This window comes from Bidens hawaiensis, unplaced genomic scaffold, assembly GCF_021521415.1.
Source record: "Bidens hawaiensis isolate Kalapana, Puna unplaced genomic scaffold, B.hawaiensis_p1.1 tig00002123_1, whole genome shotgun sequence".
NCBI classification, from domain to species: domain Eukaryota; kingdom Viridiplantae; phylum Streptophyta; class Magnoliopsida; order Asterales; family Asteraceae; genus Bidens; species Bidens hawaiensis.
The window spans coordinates 544,632-565,260 of record NW_027491112.1 but is presented as its reverse complement, the minus strand read 5'-3'; the positions used below and the strand labels follow the sequence as shown (position 1 = coordinate 565,260).

The 20,629-nt window shown below is 35.3% G+C and overlaps 3 protein-coding genes across 8 annotated transcripts; 1 reads left to right on the top strand and 2 right to left on the bottom strand.

Annotated features, from left to right (window-relative positions):
* Window positions 1–153: 153 nt before the first annotated feature.
* On the bottom strand, window positions 154–1,932 carry LOC143605129 (uncharacterized). 4 transcript variants are annotated; one of them, XM_077081369.1, is made up of 4 exons: window positions 1,813–1,932; window positions 1,073–1,167; window positions 737–951; window positions 154–607 (listed from the first exon to the last, which is right to left on the bottom strand). In XM_077081369.1, the coding sequence occupies exons 2-4, from the start codon at window positions 1,160–1,162 to the stop codon at window positions 325–327; spliced, it is 588 nt and encodes a 195-aa protein (XP_076937484.1). In that variant the 5' UTR covers window positions 1,163–1,167; window positions 1,813–1,932; the 3' UTR covers window positions 154–324. The 4 variants fall into 4 exon arrangements, with proteins under 4 accessions (XP_076937484.1, XP_076937480.1, XP_076937491.1 ...); XM_077081365.1 differs by having other exon boundaries at window positions 1,073–1,170; window positions 1,815–1,884; XM_077081376.1 differs by having other exon boundaries at window positions 1,073–1,183; window positions 1,814–1,876.
* A 7,298-nt stretch (window positions 1,933–9,230) lies between these two features.
* On the top strand, window positions 9,231–13,967 carry LOC143606690 (uncharacterized). Of its 3 annotated transcripts, none has more exons than XM_077082371.1 (6): window positions 9,231–9,396; window positions 9,974–11,418; window positions 11,495–11,626; window positions 11,722–11,874; window positions 11,957–12,175; window positions 13,135–13,967. In XM_077082371.1, the coding sequence occupies exons 2-5, from the start codon at window positions 11,278–11,280 to the stop codon at window positions 12,083–12,085; spliced, it is 555 nt and encodes a 184-aa protein (XP_076938486.1). In that variant the 5' UTR covers window positions 9,231–9,396; window positions 9,974–11,277; the 3' UTR covers window positions 12,086–12,175; window positions 13,135–13,967. The 3 variants fall into 3 exon arrangements, with proteins under 3 accessions (XP_076938486.1, XP_076938491.1, XP_076938495.1); XM_077082376.1 differs by having other exon boundaries at window positions 9,231–10,461; window positions 10,513–11,418; XM_077082380.1 differs by having other exon boundaries at window positions 9,231–10,511; window positions 10,592–11,418.
* A 2,034-nt stretch (window positions 13,968–16,001) lies between these two features.
* Window positions 16,002–19,045, bottom strand: LOC143606741 (NAC domain-containing protein 59-like). The gene is made up of 3 exons (XM_077082412.1): window positions 18,871–19,045; window positions 17,163–17,434; window positions 16,002–16,831 (listed from the first exon to the last, which is right to left on the bottom strand). The coding sequence occupies exons 1-3, from the start codon at window positions 19,043–19,045 to the stop codon at window positions 16,232–16,234; spliced, it is 1,047 nt and encodes a 348-aa protein (XP_076938527.1). The 3' UTR covers window positions 16,002–16,231.
* Between the last annotated feature and the right edge of the window lie 1,584 nt (window positions 19,046–20,629).

The following is a 20,629-nucleotide window of genomic DNA, read 5'->3' as shown; positions in this document are numbered from 1 at the left end:
TAAGTTAATAAGTTACAAAAGTGTAACTTATGGAACTTTTCCTCTCACAACATAAGCAATCCCAAACACCTTATTACTTCTCAAAAAGTTTATAAGTTATAAGTTGATGAAAATAAGCAATCCTAAACACCCCCTAAATCCATCAACAACTCATTTAACACAAATAGCATACTTTTAAACTTTATCATAAACCTGTTTTACACCAATAATAAGATAGACTTAATTTACACTTCAGTATAGACCACCATACTTGCAACTTGAAAATAATATAAACTCCAGTTTTAATCGAACAACGATAAACCAAATCACGAACAGCAACTAATTTTAAGCACTGCCCTTAACGACTCCATCAGCATCATATTCCAGAGCATCACCGCCAGCACCTTTAACATCATCAAAATAATCCTCTCGTGCATTATCAGCCAACATGAGTGAAACCAGCCAGAAAAGAGCAGCATCAAGAGCAAGAAATGCACCACCACCAAGCAGCCCGGTTTTTGCTGTCGGGCATGTTGTCTCAAGGTTGTAGTGGACATTACTGACACGGTGTTTCTGCTCGGTTATTGTTGGCCACAATAGCATTGCAGCTGCTAGTCCAGTTGAACCCCTGTCAAGTCAATTATTTTAAAAGTAATTGGTTTAATTATTTTTTTCTATTAACGGGTATTTCATGTATTTTCTCACTTGTGCATGAATTTGAATAACAATATTCAATATTAAGGTAATGTGTACTCACAAAGCAATGAGGAAGAATACGAAGAAACTGGTGCTTTGAAACAGTGCAGGCCACGGAATAGACTTCCCTTTGTATGGATAAAACAATGAGAATCCTCCCGCCAAAGTCGAGATAAAAAGAAACACGAGTGACAAATATCCCAATGCGATTGTCAGGTCTGATGGGTACTTGCAGATGACAACATCCTTCCCTGTTATTGGTGTTCCAGATGCCGGCTGCAAAATATAAAAAATAAAAAAATAAGGAAGTCAATTAAATATTCCCCGTTATGCTAATGGCCGGTTGAAATCTTATAAGCAAAGGGTAAAGATGAAAAGTTAATAATAATATTAGTACCTTCTTGTTTTCAGCTATAACGCCGAGTATGAAGGACAATACTCCAAAGGTTCCAACGAGTAAGGACATTTGTCTGGTAGTAACCTCCATTGCACCTTAAAGAATTTAACTAATGCATGTCAAATGACTTTATAATTAGCAAATGGCTTAAGATAAACTAATCCTCATATTTATATCGAGTAATCGAAGGTAAGCGTCGAAAATACCCAAACTAAGTCACTAAATACATTCCTATCATAACACGAAGCAAAACTGCAAAAGTGAGTATTATTAATCTTAAAGTTATACTGGTTTCAAGTCAAAGGGTACCTCAATTCTGGGAATTGAATAAAGATCCAAATAATTAACATGATCATACATATACAATTGAAAGAAGATACTAAGAACTCATGATCTTCCTTTGAATTTATCATAACTGAATAGTAACAATCAAAGAAAAAGAATACCCTAGAAAGTCAAAAGAAGCAATCACATGTTCACACATACAAATCAAATTCAAATTCACCAATTAAAAAGAAATAAAAATCCAAACTAGATGCATTCGAGTTCATAACATCAAAACCCCTAATTAATTATACACACCCAGAAATCACCAAACTCATACCCACAAACAAGATCAACATATACGAAAGCTTAATTGAAACAACTACAAAAATTTAACAAAACCCAGATCCAGTTTTGAAATCTTTACACCAAAATATCTGATTTTGAATAAAAAAGTTGGGATTCAGGAGACCTACCTTTGAAGAAGCGAGTGAGATAAGAGGGTGTAATTGGGTGGGATGAATGAATAATAATAATAATAATAAAGGAAAAATTCAAAAGAATTAAAGGTGATATAATTTAATAGTCAACGATAGTAATAGTAGAAGATGCCCCATAAAAACAAAATACAAATTGCCGTATAAAAAGGATCTTTTAGAATCAATGCAAATATCGGATTCTTATCTTCTAACAAGTTGACTACGTCACGAATATCCCTTTTTAATTACGAGAAACGTTACACTAATCCTCCAATTAGGTAACTTACCGCTTAAGACGAATTTCCCTTAATAGAACCGTATACTATACAGATTGGATAATAAAAATGAAGAGATTTATAAATATGTAAACGTGTTTGGGGTGCATGAAGATTTGTGAATAAGTGGAAAATAAAATGGATCAATAAGAGATATTGCAACCATATTGGTTCGCTAGCTCTTCTTTTCGATTAAGCATTAATTCCAATGTTTTTTTGGTTAAATGATCATGTCGACCGGTAAATGTTTGCAAATGGGTTCGTATGATCTACATTGATAGTCTCCTATTGCGCATCCAGCACGCACGCTAATTTTTCATTTTTTCTTATTTTTATTGTTTGGTATCTCTTTCATCGACTTGCGGGATGAAATAGTTTCCGCCACATCACTATCTTTTGACGGATCGGGCGTTTTTTTCCTTTTTGTGTCGATCTAGTTGGTGATTCCAGCTAATGAAAACAGGGGAGGCTCGGAGGGTGTGCGAGCCGCACTATCGGCCGGGGCACATAAGGTTAAGGGGCACAAAGTTTTTTATACATATTACATATATATGTTTTCTGGTGTTAAAAATAAGGTTTATTGCAATGGTTAATGTGATAATTACATACTCAGAATGGTTTCTGCTTATAATAAATCAGTCGATAAAAGTTTTATCCATGTACATTAGTGAATAAAAAATTTTCGTTATGGCCTACGGGCCTTTTTATATTGGCTCGACCGAGGTATTTAAATTCTCGGAGATGGCCCTGAATGAAAACAAGAGTTTGCCAACTCACAAATCAGCTCCTCCTCAAATATAGATGGTTTACAATTAAAACACTAGATTTCTACAACTGGAAATTTGTATTAACATGTATTTATGTATACAAACAAAATTCAAAAAAAAATTATAACAGAAACATTAAGGTAGCGTTTGGTATGCAGGAATGGAGGACGGAATGGAATGACCCATTGTGAGGGAATGAAAAATAGTGTGTTTGGTTGATGAAAGGAATGGAATGACCCATTACCTAGTCCTTTCCATTCCCTCTAAAATACCCCAATTTCATTACATCCATACCCCATGTTTTTTTTTTCATTCAATTCCCTTATTCACCATACATCACCTCCACCACCCTCCCAACACAACCACCACCCAACATCAACACCCACCGCCGCCACTGCCACTGGCCACCATCATCGTCGTCCACCGCCGCCCACGCCGCCACCACCCACCTCCACCAACCAGCCATCGGTGCCAGCCACCCAGCACCGCCAGCGCCTGCTGCATATATCAACCATCGCCCCACCATCACACATGCCGCCCACCGTCACCACTGCTCACCACCGCCGCCACCAATCACCATCATCGGCGTCCACTGCTGCCACCACCCACCTCCGCAAACCATCGCCATCAGTGCCAGCCAACCACCACCTCCAGCCGCCCGCCACATCCATCATTCATCGGCCCACCATCACACACGCCGCCCACCGTCACCGCTGCCCACCACCACCTCCATTGTTACCGCCCTCCACCGTTACCGTCACTGCTCCCACCACCACCACTCACTACCATTTTAATTTTATTTTTTTCTTACCAAAAATATAAAGTAATGATTCATTTCATTCCCATGTGGTAACCAAACATTTCATTGGAATGGTAATAACCCATTCCATTCCTCTGTCCATTCCATTACCACGTCCATTCCATTCCGTCGTCCATTCCATTACCCCATAATTGATTACAACACAACTTGTTTTTTTCTCCAAAATTGAATGTATACTTATTACCTAGCACACGTCTCGTCAACATATTTCTTTGTTGGAGTTGATTACCATATCAACTTTTAACCATATGTCGCTTGCGATACAAGGAGTCTTACGGTGTAGATAAAGTTAATTAGAGGGTTATAAATAATTATCAAGTTTGCATTAATTATCTTAATTGCTTTTATTATTTTATAAGTGTCGTGATTATAGTTTAAACGAGTTTATGTTGGACTATAATCAAGTTTTGAGTTATTTTATTGGTTACTAAAATTGGGATAGTTTATTCATAAATAAATCGCTCTACTCATAAATACATCTACATCCATTCACCACCGTGATTCTTGATCCCTTGATCTAATCCTACCACATCAGTTTTTGTTTGAGATTTTTCAGTTGATAATTTTTGGTCGGTGATATTATCATTTGTGTAGACTAGCTAGAACTAGTACTTGTCTATGGTATGCTCACATGCATGCACATATATACCTTAACAAAAACTAATTAAACTCAATTCTTCTTCTCACTTGAATTTGTACACACACCTTAACTAAAATCAAAATTAATAAAGCAAATAATATGACCACATATGCACACCGTACGTGTTTGTGTTCATTGTTCTCTTTGTAGTTTCATGTATTTTGTGGAGTGTGAAGTTATGCCGACCAAGAATAATGTATTGTTTATGTTCTTAAAAAAAAAGTATTCCGGTGCCAAAAATCTGATAATTGAAATAAACGGAGAATATGATTGGTAAACCAAGTGTTTTGTGATTGATAAAGTTGCAATCATAAAAGGTAATTAAAGAACACAATAATTCTAAATAAAACACATTAAATACATATTATTATACGTCATTAGTATTTGTATATAGGGGGTGTAAGATGTTAAAAGATTGATCAATTGATTAATATTGAATAATTGTATTACAATATTTAGAGAACGGAATGCAAACCTTAAATGTTTAATGTGCTTGTGGGCTCATAATAATAAGCCTAATATCTAATACATCTATACACTCATACTCATAGTGAAAGTAAACCGGGCACTATGACTAAAAAGCAAAACAACATAAAAAAAACGAATAATTATAAGATAAACATGATTCGATTGACTCAAAAATCCAAAGTTTTGCCAGCAAATCCATAGTCTTTGATGTTATCATTCATATTTTGTTTGATTGTGCTATCCATGGTTCGCTTATTGTGACATCCATAGATTTTAATAAACTAAAAACTGTGTGGCAATGGCGTAGTCTTGGTCTTCAAAAGCATGTGGTCTTGGTGTTGTGCTGACTTTGACACCCCCCGCTTGTCCCAGTGATATTTAAAAAAATATCACCAGTTTTGCTAGGATTACACTGTTATAGTTCATTGGTTCTTGGTTCCAAAACGATAAACATGACTGACTAGGGGTAAGTCGACAACCAGCAACCGTAGTCGTATGGAGATGTGTCAAGGCAAGCATGCGGTGATCTCTTGGATTCGTAGATCAAGAGTTGAGATCTGTATATCTAAATATAAAAAGATAGCAAGGTTGATGACTGTGGTCAGGCGGCAGTCTCTTGAATCCGTAGATCTAAAAAGAAAATTTTAATCTAATCAAGTTGTAGTTTGAGATTGGTGGTTGTGACCGTGGTCACTGGTGTGGCTTAAACATTGATAAAATAAAACGAAAATGAAAAAGAAAAAGAAGTGGTCGTTGCAATTTAGTTCAGGACTGAACTAAGAGAATAACGAGTCAGTAAAAATATAATCATACCCATGTGAAAATAATTGCCAATAAAAAACACAGGTAAATAATTGCTCAAATGATTGCCACAAGATAAAACATGTGGTGGCGGCGGTGAGACTTAATGACTTATCAAAAAAAAAATATTTGGATAACTGGCTACAGTCTTCAACCGGTGAGGCCATGTGAGTATGTGACTACTAGAAAAAGGTAATGTTTCCTACAAATTTCCGAAACACATTTCTTACAAACGCTATTTCCAACACTTTCCAACGAATTTCTTACGCAAAAGGAAGATAGTGACAAAAAAAAAATTGTGTTAGAAATGCGTAGCAAATATTCCAACACATTTCCAACAAAAAAATTAGTTGTACGCTTTTATGTAACCTTTTCGTGAGAATTGCGTAGCAAAGAAAACAAAAAAAATATAAATAATAGATTTCGTTGGAATTGCGTAGGAACTATCCAACTTAATTTTAAGGAACGGTTAATTACAACCTTTTGTTATATATATAAATTATTATTATATTGTTGTTGGTTATGTTTATTTTTAATAGTAAAATATTATGAATTTATTAATATTAATATGCACATAATATACATATACAGTTTGGACCTTGCAATTGAATTCTAACAAAGTACAAATAGATAAAATAAAGGTCAAGGCGCGGGATCAAACATCCAAACCATACGTCCGGGTGCAAGCGAGCCGATCTGCTCTTGAGCTATTTGAGATCGGCTTGTTAAGAAGTTCAATCGAGCCCGAGCCTGAGCTTCACTTATTGAGCTCAAGCCGGCTCGCGAGCCTTTTTTAGCGGCCAAAGAATCTTCCAAATGAATTACTGGTTAAACTTACATATCGGGATACACTCGCATTTTGATCCGGAGAAAACCCTCACTTATGGGTAATGCCCGTGAACACTCGTCCGAAGGCACAACACTGCAATGAGATGAAACATGTTCAGTTCAAGGATCAAACTAATGAATGTCACTTTCTCGCTTAGTCTCCCATCATCACCTTAGTGTCGTCGAAACTAATTAATGCCCGCAATCCTAATGAGCTTCTCATTTATATAATCAATAGTTTGGTTACTAAGTTATGTTTATTATGTGTGTTTGTTTAATATAATAGTGAAAAAATATTATGATTTTGATGACCAGTTTGTTGCATTTTATTTAAAAAGCATCTGAATTTCTAAGATTATGGTTATAAAGTTATGTTAAATTTTATGATTTTCTAAATGTTTTCTTGTGAAATTTTATGATTGTCCATATTTTTATGATAATAATTACATTCAGATATTTTGTTTTTAGTTTTACATAATCTTCTAGATATTAATGTTAACATAAACTCATTATGACATACATTAACATTTTATTTTAATACTTAATCGGGTTGGTATGTTAATCACTGGTTGAAATTAGATAATACAGTTTAATACAGTTTAAAAACTAATCGGGGACTCGATTGGACAGAAAATTATGAAGTTCATACTAGGATAATACGGTTTAAATATTTTCATGACTTTGCTAATATAGACAAGTTTGTATAACTATTAACTTTTTATGTAAACAATGTTACTCTCTAATATTTTGTTTAGCTCATCTTAATGTTAATATATGGTTATCTATTTATGAAAATTTATGGTTGTCTATATTGATTTTGTTATTTATTTATTGTCAACCAGTGTGTAACACGGGTACTATCCTAGTTAGTAGTAAAGGGAATTAAGAAAACTAAGAATTGTAATTAGTGTTACAATGGTTTGGTGGTGGAACAAGATGCATCCTTTCAAATAGTAGTTTTTACCAATTTGACTCCGTGTGGTTTCTCGGGGGGGGGGGGGGGGTATTATGACGTCCAATTGTGTCACAGTTGTTTCCAAGCATGCAGTTTGCATCCGCCTTCCACTCTTTTCTCTCTCTAATTGTAAAACAACCCCACCACACCACGACCATCATCATCAATCATCACCTCCACCTTAACCTCCATCTCCATCTCTACCTCTACCACTAATTCCCATCAATTTTACCAATTTGAAAGAAATCAAAATCTTCCTTTACATCTCCACCAACCTTACCTCAAATGGCATCTGTAGGCTCAATTTGCGACCTATTAGTTAGGGCTTTTGATCAGTAAGTAAAAGACGTGTTGAATAACATATTAACTAAATGGAATCGTGTTCGATTTGCGACTAGCGTTAGTCTATCTAATCACTTTAAAATTGGTCAACAATTGCTTTAATATGCTACCACAATCACCACTTTCGAGCCTCTAGATGAGAACTTGTTCTCCAATACTACTAATTTCAACTCGAATCTCAAGACGATGACGTTGGGCTACCAGAGGAATTACATGGCCCCTTACTAATCAACAGAAGGTCTTGACGAGTCAAACCTTGTGGCAAACTCCATAGGCGGTCTAGCCCAACTATCAAACCCACGTTTTTTTCGCTTAAGCCTCTAATTTCGCTCGGTTAGACTTTTAGTTAAAGATTCGCAGCATTTAAAACTTTTCATATATAAGTATACACATTTTCTAGCTGTCACCGGTAATATAGCTCAACCTTTTTTCATTTAATGTTTTTATTACGTTTTCGTGTGTGTGTATATATATATTATATAGGGGGGCCTCTTGTAATGGTTTTTGGCATTCATAAATTTAATAAAAATCGTCCATCTTCAAGAAATTGCTTTCTCTTTACAATTATTTGTTTCCGCCCAACATTAGTTACCAAAGCTCGAGCTCGACTCATCTTAAGCTCCTTTTCTAAAGTCCGATTTCGACTCTTGTGTTGTTTTTCAAACTCTCGGGCTGGGCTCATTTATTATATATTTAATTAATTTATATACGTGTTAAAATATTTTTATATATGATGAGGAAAACCTTTATTGAGCTTAGTTGTGTAATGTGAAATTAATACATATAAATCCAAAATAATTAAACTCAAAAATACAAAAGACTCAGTAAGACTTGAAAAGCCTAAACGGATTTCTCATTCAAGGCTTGACATTAGGAAAGCTCAACTCGTTTCAAGATTTTTTATCGTTCCAAGCAAGTATCTTGAGAGCGGCTCAGCTCGAGCTCAAAAACCTCAGCTCTTTTCAAAATTTTTATCGAACCGAGCTCAAGTGGCTCGTGAGCTGTACAACTCATTTCCAGCTTCTATTGATCCAAGCTCAAGTAGCCCGTGAGCGCCTCAACTCGTTTAAAACTTTTTATCGATCAGAGCTCAAGTCGCTCGCGAGTAGCCCTGCTCAGCAACAAAGCAAAGCTCAGCCAGTTTGGAGCATTGTTCCTGCCTCAAGTGGCTCATGAGCAACTTGACTTGTTTACATCCTTTAAATATAAAATACATACAACAGAATTCCGGAATGAGTACAAAACACGGTTTAGTCAAAATATATAGCTTAACACGGATCAAATAAAAAGAATAACAACAATATAAACATATAACTAAACATAAAAATAGTCAATTTAATTAACATATGTACTATGTCTATGTAGTACGTATATAATAATTAGTATATATTTTAACATAAAAGCAATTAATGTAACACGTAAGGAATTGGGGTATTGGATGTAAACAAAATTCAATCTAAGTTTTTGACATCGCCGCTCATTTTATGGTTTAATTAATTTTTCAAGCACCTAAAAATACCAGGATCCACGCAACACAACACTCTTTCGTAGGAATAGGGATTAAACTTCCAAGCCACGATCCATTAAACGGTTTTAGATCCATAAGTTCAACATGTATATGCTTGTTGTTAATTTTAGTCCGCACCTGCATCTCCTTTTCTACCTCTTTCGAGTTTCTATCTCAGGTAATGGATAATAACTCACTTCTGAATCAATTTCATATGAATATATTGTTTTAATTCATGTTTCTACATTGTTGTTTGTTGATTGCTTAATAGTTTAGGGGTTTTTGGATATTGAATTAGGTTTGCTAATATGTTTTATACATTAGTTAACAAGATCTGCTCGCCAGGTGTTTGATAATATGTTCCAATGAATTTAGTCATTAAATTTTTTCAAAAGCTATGATTTATGTTTCTTACACTAGTTAACAACATATGCATGCTAGGTGTTTGTTTATATGTTTCAATGAATTTAGCCATTAGTTTTTTCAAAAAGCTATGATTTTGAATGTCAATACGTTAATAGAGCATGCTTCTTACATTAGTTAACAGTAGTTTCAGAATTGTAGTCTTAGTTTAAAAATGCTTATCTCATATAATTTAAAATAAAATTTGGGATGTTACAACTATTTGGTAAGGTAACTTGCTAATGATACATTATGCCTTTTCAGTTTACGTATACAATGAAGATCATTACAGTCACCCCTTAATCAATTATTCATCTTTATTCTCGTCCTTACGCTTGTTCCATTAAATGCAGGGTGTATAAAACATGGTCAGATGTCGTGGTGGGGGATACAATAGGTCCGGTAGTAGTCATCATGATGTTGCATCAGGGAGGCACGCCATCAATCATGGTGGGGCATCCCACAGACCCGGTACTGTTAGTAGTGATGATGGGATGTTGTACGCACATACTCATCAGGGAGGTACATCGTCCATCGTGGTGGGAGATCCCACAGGCCCAATGTTGTTAGTAATGATGATGTTGATGCTGTGCGTACATACACATCAGGGAGACATGTCATCCATCGTGGTGGATCATCTAGTAGCAGTCCTCGTACCATTGTTGCTGTTGCTGGACATACATATACTTCAGGGAGACACGTCGTTGATCATTCGGGCCGAGCTGATGTCATGGATGATATGGATAGGGAATTGCATCCCAATGAATTACATCACGAGTTAGACGCGATCGATGATAATGACGACGACGACGATGCTAACAATGAGGATCCTGGTGATGACGTGCTTCGTGACACCTCTCAGAGGCCATTGATTGAAAAATTTGGGAAAAAGTATGTCTTAATTTTAAGTTTTAATTCAGGTTGTTTATTCATGCTATTAATATATATATTTGGTTATTAAAATATTGGAGGTTTGCGAATGGTGATGTTCATAGGAGTATTAGGCGAATACTAGAGGAGTTTTTTGATGAACCTTGGGCCACATTCAAATAGGTCCCAAGAGAGGTCGTGAACCAAATGTTTGCCCGATTTAAGATATTATACATGGCTGTCCCTAAGACTTCTTGAAAATTTGGAGGCCTGGGACGGGAAACAGTGGGGCACTAAATCAGATTTATTGGGTTGTAATTGTTTAATAGGCCAAATTAAATCACAATTTAATGAATTTAATAAACATATTGGCTTTTTTAAACTAGTTATAGTAGTTTATCTTAAGAAAAGTTACATATATACAATATAAAGCAGTTAACACGGGTTATAATTTACAAACAAGTTTTGTGTTTTGAGGTTTAATGAGAATTGGGCTCAGGTAATAAGACCACTTAATGAAAACAGAGGGTTTGCATATTATGTATATAGATATATTAATTAGGTAAATACATTTCGGGCCTAAAAATAATTGTGCCTGGGACGGTCGCCCACCCATGGGTCGGGCCTGGTAATATATCAATTAAATGTTTGTACATCTCATAGTTTGTTTTATTTTAGCCTTTTTAACTTTACTTTGTTATAGACCCTTTGGAGGTGGGATCCAGAAGCTGACAGAAGCATATATGAAGCGTTCTGTAACGTGTTGAAGGATCACTTTAGAGGCATCATGTGGGAGAGAAGACAAGAGCCTAAAAAGAAGGCGAGGAAGGCGGGACATATTATTGGGAATAAAGAAGACAAACTTGACATAATTTGTGAATTCCCCCCCAAGACGATGTCTCGTGACATATGGCGTAGTTTGTGTTTGGTAAGCGAGTTAGTGTGTTATTCTTTTCTTTTGTTATATCTTATTGCCCTTAATATTATGCATATCTTCACTATAGGGTTGGAGCTTGAAAAAATGGCAAAACAAGTCTCCTAGTGGGAGAAATAACCGTGCCAATGCTGACAACAGAGACTATATATCTCGGCACACATCTGGATCTATGGGATTTGAAGAGCGTCGAATCTACTTGGTAAACTAATCATATTTATTAATTTTAGTAAATAAATTGGAATGGATAAATTTAATTTTTTGTTAACATTTATTTTATTACTTTTTTATATGTAGGAAAAAAAATATGGTCGCAAAATTACATGGTTGGAAATGTTCTTTCATACCCACCTTACCAAGGAATGCAAAACAATATTTTGGGCAGGAGAGCTAGACATTCATGATTGGGAAGAGTTTGAATTTTGCACGGACCGATCAAAAGAAACATATGTAAATTATCTTTATCATTATGATATAATTATTTCACCAACTTTTAGTTCAATAACGATCACAATGTTTTGATGAATTGTAGGCAGATTATATGAGAAATATGATTGAGTTGTACGGTTCCGACCTCAGTCAGCATCCAGCGGGTGATCTAGATGTGTGGGCGAAGGTGCAGCCACCAGGAGGAAGTAGGAGCCGAAAATACGGGACATGATCTTCAGATCCCCATTTTGTTGTAAATGGGACGCCATCTACATCTTGTGGGTCTACATCATATATTGCTGCCCAAAGATCGCAAAAAGAGGTAACATTGTTTATTGTTGTTATTATTATTATTATTAGGGGTATAAGTATTAGTATATTTGTTTGGATCGGGAACCGGTGTCCATAGCAGTCTGGTTAGGCTTATATTACCCATTTTCAGATAAACCGGTGGGATTTTGGTGGGATAGTTGAATGATATATTTGTTTAACTTTTATAGATGTAGGATTTAAAGTTCATTTTTTACTTACTAATAATTCATGACAAAATCGTACCAAAGATCAAACAAGTTTATTTAAAGGGCAATTTATAGAACAAAATTTGACATTCACGATTGACGCTACAGTGGATGGTAATCAGTATGTGGTTGACGGAACACGTCAATAGTGATTGTCACCTTTTGTTCCCATAAATTACCCTTTAAATAAACTTGTTTGATCTTTGGTACAATATTGTCATGCATTGCTAGTATGTGAAAAATGCTAAAATTTAATTCCTTACATCTATAGTTGTTGAACATGTAAATGTAGCCATGAGGTATAAATTATATATTTGTTGTGATAATTGAATAAGGAATTGATGCTTCACTACTTTTATCAAATTGTATACACTTAGTAATAAAAGATATTTACTTTAAATTAAGTATATTGAAGTTGTAGGTTTGGAAGTTGAATATGGACTATTTTTTAGTCTCATTAGTGATATTGTTTGGCTGTAAAGTGTTTTGCTTTATAGTAACCTGAACACAAATATATAAACTTCAACGTAGATATATGTTTACAGAAATTTCATTTATCGATATTGTTTGATGTAAAATGTTTTGATTTATGGTGTTGTAAAGTGTGTACAAACTCACAACAAATAACCGAGTCAACTCTAGTTGTATGCTTTAGAATAAAGTATTTTAGTCATTTAATAATTGTTGGTTCACTAATGAAATATGTTTGCAAATTATGTGTAGATTGTTACCAACTATTGTGTATGTGTTAACAAATTTTTAGATTCAAGAAGTTCGAGCACAAATGGAAAATAAAATGGAAAATGACCGGAAGGCAAGAGAAGACTTGAACAACGAGTGAGGGAAATGGAAAATGAGCATATGAAAAATGAAGAAAGGATGCAAAAATTTGAAGAGTTTGTTAGAAATCAGTCTCATGCAAATTAGTAATTGTGATTTTGCAATCAAACTTTCTTAAGACTAGTGCTATATTGTGAATCTTTTATTTTAAGTTATCGTATTTGTGGTTGATTTTGTAAAACATGTTTTAAATTATATTTAACTTATTTCGTTTTGCATATTTAGCATAAAGGATCTTTATTTAGTTGTTTCATTTTTTAGAATTTAATTTTTGGGATGTATAGAAAAATAAATATTAAAAGTATAACTAATATTATATGCATATACTGAAAATGAATATGAAATAAAAATATTAAAATAAAAAATTAGATGTGTTTGAAATGCGTAGGAAAATAAAAAACAAAAATTATTTAGATGTGTAGGAAATGCGTTGAAAAAATTAACGGAATGAAAAAAGAAAATAACTATATTTGCGTAAGAAATATGTGTAAGAAATGTGTAAGAAAGTGGTAACAAAAGTTATAATTATAAACAGGAAAATAACTATATTTGCGTAAGAAAGATGTGTAGGAAATGTGTAAGAAAGTGGTAACAAAAGTTATAAGTATTCGTGTAAGAAATGCGTTGGAAATTTCCAATGACATATTTTTGTAGGAAATGTGTTGGAAAATGTGTTGGAAATGCGTAGAAAAACATTTCCCACGAGCCTTTCTCCCACATACCCGTTTTTGTTGGAAATGTGTTGGAAACAGTGATTTCCTACACATTTCCAACGGAAAGTGATGTAGGAACTTGAACAATTTTCTAGTAGTGGTACTGGGCAAAATATATGGGCGAAATTGGGCGATATTGGGGTGGAACACCGCCCCCGGGCGAAATTTGGGCGAAATGGGCAAGGGCGTGAGGTATTTGTCGCCGGGGAGGAGAATGATTATATTGTTATTATATTAGTAGTGTGTGTGTTATATATATACATATATATATATATATTATAGGATATTGGATTTTAATAATCTAAACTTTGCCTCGTTGGCCAGCGTTAGGCTGAACTTTAAAAATATGCTACAACAATCCCAAGTTTCAAACTATTGGCTGTAAGTGAGCTTTTCACTAACGGAGTTAGATTTCGTTAGTTTTGCTGACTTGGCTGCTGACGTGGACGCTTAGAGGGAATTTTGTTTTAAAATAATAATTAATATATAAATAATCTTTTATATATTTTTATTATTTTATATATATACATACAACACAACCACCACCATTACCGCCAACCTCCATCGGCCTATCGCCTTTACCACCGTCAGTCCTTCCTCAAATCTGTATCTTAAGTAGCAAGCACGTGACGTTAATCACCACCACTAGCGCTAACAGCCTACAACCACCAGTTTGCTCTGTCGAAAAATTGGTGTCATCGGAATCACGACTTAGTCACTGGATCTGCTAAAACCACCACCGAAATCGCCGTTTGATGCTTCCTGTTACAACCTTGAACCTCCACTACCACCGAATAGTAACCAAACTTACAGAGTCGGCTCAAACCACCACCGAAATTTGTTTCAGAACGATTCATAAGCAGTGGCGGACCCAGGATTTTTTGTCAATGGGGTCCCAATTTTTCCGGTTTACAAAATTTTTGGGTCGGTCGTTATTTGGGTCGGGTCAAGAGGAGGAACATAATAAAACACGAAAATATGGTGTCATCGGAAACGAGTAAGTAGAAAGAATATAGATTAGAAACTAGATAGAACATACACTTTTAATTCATTTTTATTCATACCCGAAAAACATAAGCGTAAGCTATATATATATGGTCTTACATGAATAACCAAGACATGAAAAACTAACTCTGACACAAATAAATGATTAATTAAGGCTTCTCATCATAATTAAAGAAGTAGACAATGACGGAGATCGAGTAATGGAAGCAGGTGGTGGTGTTCTTCCCCAATTGCAAACCCAAAATCGTATATGAAGGATGGTGATCGATGCAGTGACGGTGGTTGCTGCGGTGGCTGTCAAAAGGGTGGGGGCTGGTGGTTGGGGGTGGCAGTGGTGGTGGAGGACTGGAGGGTGGTTAGGATGAGTAGCCACATCAACAAAAATTAATGGGATCTAACTCCGTTAGTGAAAAGCTCGCTGACGGCCAATAGTTTGAAACTTGGGACTGTTACGGTATATTTTTAAAGTTCGACTTAGCACCGGCTAACGGGGCAAAGTTTGGATTATTAAAATCCAATATTCCATTATTATATTACTATTTGTAGCCCCTACACCATTACACCCAAAAAACAAATTCTCACCCCTTGCTGACTGGGCACCACACGGTGCAAAACGTCCCAATTTGTAGCCCTTCCACTACGCATAGTCTGATGAAGTTTTATTACGGAAACTAAAAAATAGAAAACAGAAAACAAATGGAGGTGGGACCAGGTGGCGGCTATTGTTTTTATTTAGTTTTTTCTTTGTGTTGTGTAGAAAAGACGTTAACTTGAACCTTAAGGTTTTGATAACGTTTAAGATGGTAAAGAACTAAATCAATATAAAGAATGAAATGCAAACCCCAAATATCCAATGGGTGAGTAAGCTCATAACTCATAAGACCAAACCAAGTAATAAGTAATGAATATACGCAGGACACAAATAATAAATTTAAAATAAACTCCATTGTGTACTAAACAACTAAAAACATATAACATAAATTCACATATTTCACAGTTGCAAGATATGAAGAAAGGATTGGGAGGCAGTTATCCTTACATATATATGCGGCTCTCCCCCACAAACCTATTTATGTGATGATCTATAGGTCACATTATATAGATAAGTCTAACACAACTTGTAACAAAAACAAAAACACCAAAAACTACATGAAACTAACATAAGATAACTTAAATATTACCCTATATATCATGTTCAATAGAGAGGCCAGTAAATCTTAAGGAATTGAACTCATCCATTTGATGGTTCCATGCCCCCTTGAACTGACCTTTGGATAATGATGTACTCTCAACTATGAACAATCAATAGGGAGCCCAGTAATTATCAAGGTCAGCACACTGGTCCATTGTCATGAACCTATTGTTAATAAGCCCGTCTCCGTTGGTACTCATATCCCCATGATCATAACCCATGGGCTCCACATTTCCAAGTCCACGGTTACTTATAAGCATCGAGGAACCTACGTCTTCTTGCGGCTGTGGTGGTATTGGTAGTGGTGGTGTTACTCCTGATGGCGGCTGTTGTGCCAACATTGGCCTCATTTGTGTTGAAGTTGATCCTCTTAAGTTTAGATTCAGTCCCGAAATAGTAAAGAGTTCGCTTCCATCCCCGTTAGGATAGTTTAACTGGTTTTGGTTATGAGACATACTAGTGCTGCCTCTAAAATTACCCCTAGAAAACTCGGCAATATGATCAGCATTGGTCATGTTATAACTTCTTCCTAACCCGTATGGGAATTGATAACTCGGATCTGATGGCATGATTTGGGAAGGCACCTGCATCCCTGAAGCATGACCGATCTCAAGGTTGTAGGGATTCATCATGACTCGCGAATGGCTGGACGACGGATACTTCTTGCCTCCAGCAGTCTTTTGGAATACCCGACATACTACCCACTCATCCTGCATAAATACAACCGAAAAATACGAGAGAAGTCTTAGAATAGTAGCATATACTACCGTTTCTTTGTTGTGAAGAAGTTACATAACTAGAAAAAAAAATGAAGTAAATATTTATATGTATCTTGGTTAATTTGTATATAGACACAAATTGATCAGTTTGTAAAATAAAAATAGTTCATATAAAAACATTATATGTAAGAGAAATATTAGATTTTCATATGTATATATGTAAGATTTTCAAACAGATTTAATTTGTTTTGAAACAATAAATGTTTGAAGGTTGATCTTGTTGGACAAACAAATAAGTGCAACCCGGCTATAGGTTAATTACCTTGGAAGCCCGAAACGCAGATTTGGCATGAACCCGATACTCATGCATCACCCAGTTGGTTTTTTCGCCACGAGGGGCTCTCCCTCTATAAAACACCAAAGTTTTCTTCATACCAACAATCTCCGAGGTAGCACCACTAAAGATCTCTTTGTCTTTCCCGGTGGTCTTCCAATATCCAGTATTGGTGGCTCGGTTTGTTCTCACTCCGGTTGGGTATTTTCTATCCCTTAGGCTGAAGAAATACCATTCTTTTTCGCCCATTTTCGCCTTTCCTGTTTCAAATTTGTTCCCGCAACATTAAATATTTGTTATAAAAATATATATGTGTGTGTGCCTAGATGTTATATATAACCTTAACAAGTATTAATCTTAAAATACTCTTTTGAATGTTTAATTATTCTTAAAAAGTTGAAATATTTCGTGTTCATTCCATTTGCCTTCGACACTTTTGGATCACTAGCTCCCGAGGCGGTTCGCTTCTTGGAGCGGGTGCAGAAGGTGGTCCACAGTGACTCGCAGAGCCCGAGAAACCAAATATTTATATTTAGTAGAATAGGCTTTGCGATTCAAAAGGGGATAGCGGCGCGGCTTGTTGCTCGCTTACCCATTATCCAGATGTAGTTCGATTTGTGTTATGAGTAATTAATAAATAAATGAAATTATACTTAGCATGGTGAGATATTGTCACGAAAAGTCTTTCAGTTTAACAAAATTTTATGATGTTTTGAGTGTGAGAGTAGATTATCATGCATATTTACTCAAGGAGTGGTTTTCTATTGGTTTGTTGAGAAAAACTAATATTAACTTGCACGAAATATTTTCTCCTGTGTGTAATAAATCTTCTTAATTTGAGATTCATATATTTTTTTACCAATTGTGATTATTTTAGTATGCAACTAATAGTGATTTTTTTCTTGGAAATATTAATCATTTTGCATTATGGTCATCCAAAATCCAACTTCATTTAGAAGAATAAATTAAATTGATATTATGGTAAAATATAAAATACCAATATCAAGATGATAAATTTCCATATAATAGTTAAGAAGAATTTCTTCTTAGTTTTGTTTTGTATTTGTAAACCTGTTTTATTTAATTTAATCATCATTTTTTTTAAACGATTAAATTTGTGTATTCTATAGAGTTTAAACCCTTGACCTCAATATATAAATTTAATGATATATGATGATATGATGATAGATTTATATGCAAGAAGTGATCCCTAGATGTTACTATAACTCCCTCTTTGCCACTTTGTTTTGAAATTAATGGGTAATAGTTAAGATAGTGATGATTATTGCCATAACCCATAAGAGGGCAAAAAGAAGTAGAATAAGATAACACAATCTAAGAAATGAAGAACCATACACAAAAAATTTCATCACTATATATAATTGTTATAAAAAATTTGGAAAGAAAATGAAATTAGCTCTTGCTGCAAAAATGAAATCTTGAATATCAACTTTACTTGCCATATATAATCACACACACACAAAAAAAAAATCCTTGAAAACACAAAAGAAAGAAAAAAAAATTCATGAAAACAAAACCCTAGATTTCATTTTACTGAATATAGAGTTTGAAAGAATTATGTTGATTTGGATAGTGATTTATTGGTCTTGCATGGAACAATATAGTAGAATTAAGTTAAGCAAAAGATTTGAAGCTACTTGTTATAGAGAGAAAAGCTATATATATAAGCACATACCAGGAAGATCCCAAGGCTCACATTTATTGAGATCAACATCAGTAATCGCCCTTGCAGCAAAATTCGAATCAGATATTTTGTTTATAAGATAAGAAGTGATGAGTTCTTCGTCGGTAGGATGAAACCGAAACCCTGGAGGAAGTGTTTCTGTATCTTTTTTCACTTCTCCCTCCATATCTTACTACTTTTCCTATAATATAGTTATCTAAAGGTAAAACTAATTAAACTACCTTTAGCCTCTCTTTTTGTTCTAATAAAATAAGTATGCCATCACTTTGATCAAAAGAGGTGAAAGGAAAGGGAAGGTGTTAGTGTTTATGGGAACTCAGTGAAGGTTTGGTAGGGAGTTTGAAGTTTTCTTGCCAACAAGTCTGGACTATATATAACTTCTAACTTACAATTATAAAAAAGAAAGAGGATGACCTAGCTAGGTTGGTTCTAAGAAGCTCTCACCTACTCTAGATCTTAAGATATACGTTTTGTGCATCGTATGAACTCTAAAGTCGTATACAACGTACGGTAGTCTCCACATACATTCTTGTACCAAAACTTAGAATTTTGAAGTTATTTTTTTGTCACAAGTAAATAAAACCAATGTTTCAGTTGTCCTTTTCAAAAGTGAAGGTCTAAAAGGCAATGAAGTTCCAATTTTCTATTTTTAGTTGATGATTCTTAACTTGCTGCAATTAATAAAACTTTGCACACTTGTGGCAAAACTACAATGTTCTTTTGCAGATAAAAAATCAGTATTCGTTTTTATTTTTATTTTGCAGGCCTTCCTAGAAATATAGATCAAGTAAGAACTAGTAGTTCCATGACTGGTTTTGATATATGAAGAAACACAGATCTGATTCTCGGGTATGGGTCCTGGATCCAATGAGTCAACAGGGTATAATACGGTAACTACTAACACGATATGAGTAAGACTTCCCAAAGTTCAGTGACCGGAACCTGCAAAACAAACACCGTGAGTCTCGTTACAGGAAGGACAAGAGGGGGGGGGGGTCTTCCTGTAACCACCATCCGGCGTGAGAATCAGTAACGTTCGTAATAGAGAAAGTACTGAAATGTAAAGACTAAGTGTAGTCAGACTGTAGGTGAGTGAATGAATATCTCATACCATTTGACAAGGTATTTATAGCCGAAGGATGATGGAAGATGATTGGGGCAGCTGTCCTCTTCTAGAAGATCTCTGATAACCGTCTGGACACGTGTCCTCTTGTGATAGGTTGAGCTATACGTTTCATGTAAACAAGTATAACAACCTGGACACGTGTCGCCCAATGATAGGACTGATCGCACCCTTGCCATGTGCACGGTTATAACAAACTGGCCAGGTGTCCTTTGTTCATTGGTTGATATGTCACGTATCCCCCAAGTAAGAATCATGAACCTTCTTCTAGAGAATAGTTAATTGGTGACAGCTATCCCGCTGCACTGTCCTCCGGTTGTTTAGGCGGACAGATGTCTTGTCCTGCGAATGACTTTTGAGGACGCCAGGATGCTTCCGCGTGTGTTATGAGGACGTTCCTCCTCACTCGTGATATGCGGATGATTCATGTGTCCCGCGGGTGGCTTATAAGAGGATTCTCTGTGACCCGCGGGTGGTACTTAAGGGTATTTGGGTCTTTTTGGTACCTTACCTCTACAAGTCCCCCCAGTCCAGTGTTTCCGTGTGAAGTCTTTATGCGGTGAAATTCTGGACTTAATGTGTGTTGGGGATTTTTGTTGTTCGGAAGTTAGGTAGAAAATATCTTCT

Bases quoted from the DNA above. Each gene is read 5' to 3' on its own strand.
- LOC143605129 (XM_077081358.1), bottom strand. The intron at 952-1,072 runs GTACTAATATTA...TATATTTTGCAG, and splicing joins TTATAGCTGAAAACAAGAAG to CCGGCATCTGGAACACCAAT. The intron at 608-736 runs GTGAGTACACAT...TTGACTTGACAG, and splicing joins GTATTCTTCCTCATTGCTTT to GGGTTCAACTGGACTAGCAG.
- LOC143606690 (XM_077082371.1), top strand. From the start codon at position 11,278: ATGTGGGAGAGAAGACAAGAGCCTAAAAAGAAGGCGAGGAAGGCGGGA. The intron at 11,419-11,494 runs GTAAGCGAGTTA...TCTTCACTATAG, and splicing joins TATGGCGTAGTTTGTGTTTG to GGTTGGAGCTTGAAAAAATG. The intron at 11,875-11,956 runs GTAAATTATCTT...GATGAATTGTAG, and splicing joins ACCGATCAAAAGAAACATAT to GCAGATTATATGAGAAATAT.
- LOC143606741 (XM_077082412.1), bottom strand. From the start codon at position 19,045: ATGGAGGGAGAAGTGAAAAAAGATACAGAAACACTTCCTCCAGGGTTT. The intron at 17,435-18,870 runs GTATGTGCTTAT...AATTTGAAACAG, and splicing joins TGAGCCTTGGGATCTTCCTG to GAAAGGCGAAAATGGGCGAA. The intron at 16,832-17,162 runs GTAATTAACCTA...GTATTTATGCAG, and splicing joins CTGCGTTTCGGGCTTCCAAG to GATGAGTGGGTAGTATGTCG.